General features: G+C 43.0%; 1 protein-coding gene across 3 annotated transcripts in view; it reads right to left on the bottom strand.

Annotated features, from left to right (window-relative positions):
- LOC102212677 (reticulon-3-B-like) overlaps positions 1 to 369 on the bottom strand; it is a 4,923-nt gene extending 4,554 nt beyond the window's left edge. For all 3 annotated transcript variants that reach the window (XM_005748631.1, XM_005748632.1, XM_005748633.1), the window contains exon 1: positions 214 to 369. In XM_005748631.1, coding sequence (XP_005748688.1) covers positions 214 to 277 — 64 coding nt within the window. In that variant the 5' untranslated portion in view covers positions 278 to 369. The remainder of the gene's footprint in view (positions 1 to 213) is intronic.
- Positions 370 to 3,812: the final 3,443 nt, after the last annotated feature.

The raw sequence follows: 3,812 nt of genomic DNA, 5'->3' as shown, positions 1-3,812 counted from the left end.
CACACACACACACACACACACAAACACACACACGCACAGAGACAAACACACACACAAACACACACACACGCACACACAGCAGCCTGACTGACAGTCAGCTGATCGGGACAACAGAGCTTTGTTAGCCTGTTTGGTGAAACGCAGTCAGGTGAGAACAGGTGGCAGCCTCCGTCTAGTCTACACTGTTTCCATGCCAACAATCAGGTGTCTCACCTGTGTGCGTGAGGTCTCTCAGCGAGGAGGAGGAGTTGTTGGAGGACAATGAAGAGTCTGCCATGTTTCAGCTGCTCCGTCTGCAGGTCTGACCCTCCCTCTGACTCTCCAGAGCTCTGCAGCTGCTCCATCCAGCGATGACATCACCACATGGGTGGAGCTGGAAAGAGGGGGTGACGAAGTTTAAACCTTCTGAGCAGCTCGATGTGAGCACAGAGCGAGAATGTTCAGGAGGGTCAAAGGTCAGCTGAGAGTAGTTTGAGCAGACTCAGACAAACATCCACACACACTGTTTAAGTCCAGCCAGACACAGGCGTGCTGGTAACACTCGTTATCGATCAGACAGGAAGTGAAACCAAATGCAGCTTGAAGCGCAACAATCATTAATCAGTAATCAATAATATTGACACAGCTGTATAAAAACACATCAACAGACAGGAAATGAGCTCAGTGATCGCAAGAGAGAGAGAGAGAGCAGGTCAGGATCCAACGAGATCTGTAGAAGTTTGCATCACCATCCGAGGACGATCCCTTGCACAGCTATGGAGACAGTAGGAGGGTCTGAATGTCTTTGTGTTTCCCCAACGAGCATCAGTGATAAATAATCAACAATAAACAGACTGTCGGCTTCATTTCTTGGTTGTTTTCTGTTGGCAGTTTTACAGCAGTGCTGTTGTTTTACAAGCATTAATGTCTGATCCTGAAACACCACACCTGCACTGTACCTGCTGACCTCAGGTCAGACTTGTTGGAATTGTGTTTTTATATTTACTCTCCAACCATAAACAGCAGTGAGTCTGCAGGTGTGAGCTTGAAAACTAAAGCTGTCAGGAGGAGGTGACGCTCGGAGTGTGAGTTTACTCTTTACTTTTATTCACAGCAGGAACGTTTTTATGAGCAGCACGTTCAGCGTACTTTAGTTCAATCACTCAGACTACGTTCGCTTGGACTGGGATGACTGCAGTGATTTGCTCCATTAGGCTGAAGGACAGGAAACTTCAGTCTCAAATATCTACTGTGCATGCCTCACCTTAGAGATCAACAGTAGCAGTGATTTAAAAAAACAGTTCTGTGTCACAAATCACCAGAATAATGATCATCATTGCTAAAAGTGCTAACGAAGCTGAGCAGAGTGCGTCCAGGCCGGGGGTTGCTCGGTGAACCTGCACCATGTCCCTCCACCAAGATGGTTCACTACTCGAGGCGCTTTAGTCCTCTTTGGTGACATCTGGTGGCCAAAAATATGAACAGCAGCTTGAAATGAGCCGCCTCACTGTGATCACCCTCTCTGCATTAGCAACTTCTGTTTAATATCAGGCTATCGGTGTGGTGCATCTGTTTTACGGTTATTTGATTAAAAACTCATTTGTATGAAACGTTTGAACATGGGTGTGTCCAAAAGAAGCCCGTGTCGGGCTCCAGAATATCATGTGACCAAAGATGAACTCTCTGAAATGACGTCAATGCTTCATTATGTGATTCGAGCTGTTGAAAAGATGCACCACCAGCATTGGTTGGGACTATGCTTGTGCCGTGAGGTCATTCCAGACCATATTTTTGTTTGCCTTATGTGGAATATCCTTTTGAAGCGATCGCTTTTCTTTCTCCATATTAATCAAATCAAAGTTGATGTAAGTCTGTAGAGATCTCTTTGGGCATTTCTGGTCATAAAGCAACATTGTCCAGTCTTCGGCAGTAACACAGGAGTTACGGGAGCAAAAATTGGAGAAGTTTACATCCTTTTTGATTGTTTTCAATAATCACCCAAATATGTAGTTTTGTTTTAACAGGTATACCATTAATTCTGACAGATTTAAATGTTTGAAAGGTAATAAGACAGACTCATTTTCAGCCCTGACACAAGTAGCTGTCTGCTCACATCGTGTGTATTCGACAGGAAAATTGCAGTGTCATCAGTCAGGTGTGCCCATCTCTATCTAAGGGTGGGATACCCTGAAACTGTCCTTTTTTAATATGCACTCCATAATTTGTGCATAAATTGGATGCAGTTGTTCGCACTACACCCAAACATTCACCATCTTCACTCATGCGGCCATCCCACTGGCGCCAGCTGAAGGCTGCCGAGGTCGAAGCTGACTGGAACAACAAATTCGTCCATGATAACAGGATTGTTGTCAGAACTCTTTGTCCCTCCTTCAAGGCCCCCAGACCTTCGCTTAACCGGGCGTGATGACACTTTCTCTCAGCTGAACACGGGATAAACATACACACACAAATGCACACACATGAAACATGTACACTGATACTGATACGCCCTCACTATCATCCTCCCCCCCCGAATCCAACACCTCCTCCCAGGTTTACCTCCCATCCGATGTGGACAGTGGATCAGCTGGAGGTGCGATCGGAGATTGCAGCGGTCCCAGATCAGCTGTACACACTGGAACACTCTCCCATGTTGCTGTCTGTGTTTTATTGTGTTATGGTGTGATGATGATTCCTGTATTATCCTTTTGTGTTACATATTTCAATGTTTTTTTCCTCGCTACCTAGCCTGACCTGTCTCCCCAATGTGATGTTTGTGTATTGTATGTACGGTCTGTCATCTCGGTTGTGGGCAACTGCAACTGACAAATAAAGGCCAGCCCATCTCAACTAGCTAACATTACAGCCAACAGCTAAAACATTAGCACTAAAAACCTACACAGAATATATCGCCATAGACATACAAATAACATAATTTCAGTTTGATGAGTTTAACTGCAAAGCAGATAATGCTATCAGAAATTGAAATATTGTTTTTTAAACTTACTTTTCGCAAACAAATTACTTCTTTTCTTCTTAAATTGTCCGTGTTTGCCAAAATGTGCTAATTTTTCACATGTGATAGAAGAACTGAATTTGGCATGTACAGAATGAATCGCATCATTTGAAACTTAGCTCTGATTGGAGAAATTGGAAGTGTTAGAACTGACCCACATTACGGTCTCCTCTACTACTGGAATTCTTTTCTTGCCTATGGAGAAATTTATCCATTTGTATTTTCTGAATGAGCCAAATATGATTTTTGGTAAATATATTTAGGAAACTATTTTCACTTTCACATATTGAATGAATAATTCTGAGTTTTCTAATAAAACATTGTTCAAAGTTTCTTTTTTGTTAACTAAAGAAATATTTTGGGCATTTTTTTCCGCTGTTCTCATCGTTTCCTCCTAACAGCTTTAACATCTGACTGACGGTGAGATTATCGTTTAGACAAATTGTTTTTTCACATAATCTTATTATTCTAGAAATTATTTTAATTTCTCTCTCGTTTGTCTTTAGAGAAAGCATTTTCCTTTTGAAAAATTTCTGATATCAAATTTCATTTCCATGAAAACTCTTAAATAGTTTTTCTTGTTAATAGTAATAGTTAATAATAAAAGATTCGGCATGAGCCCCCGCATCCTCAGGACCTTCTATCACTGTGCCATTGAGAGCATCCTCACTGGATGCATCACCACCTGGTATGGCGACAGCACCGCCTACAACTGCAAAGCTCTCCAGCGAGTAGTGCGGTGCTCTGAACGGATAATTGGAGGTGAGCTTCCCTCCCTCCAAGACATCTACAGGAAGCGGTGCCTGAGGAAAGCGGG

Source organism: Pundamilia nyererei, unplaced genomic scaffold (genome assembly GCF_000239375.1).
Source record: "Pundamilia nyererei isolate P.nyererei 1_Seehausen unplaced genomic scaffold, PunNye1.0 scaffold00225, whole genome shotgun sequence".
NCBI lineage: Eukaryota > Metazoa > Chordata > Actinopteri > Cichliformes > Cichlidae > Pundamilia > Pundamilia nyererei.
The sequence above is the reverse complement of the archived record's forward strand: the minus strand, read 5'-3'. Positions and strand labels throughout refer to the sequence as shown.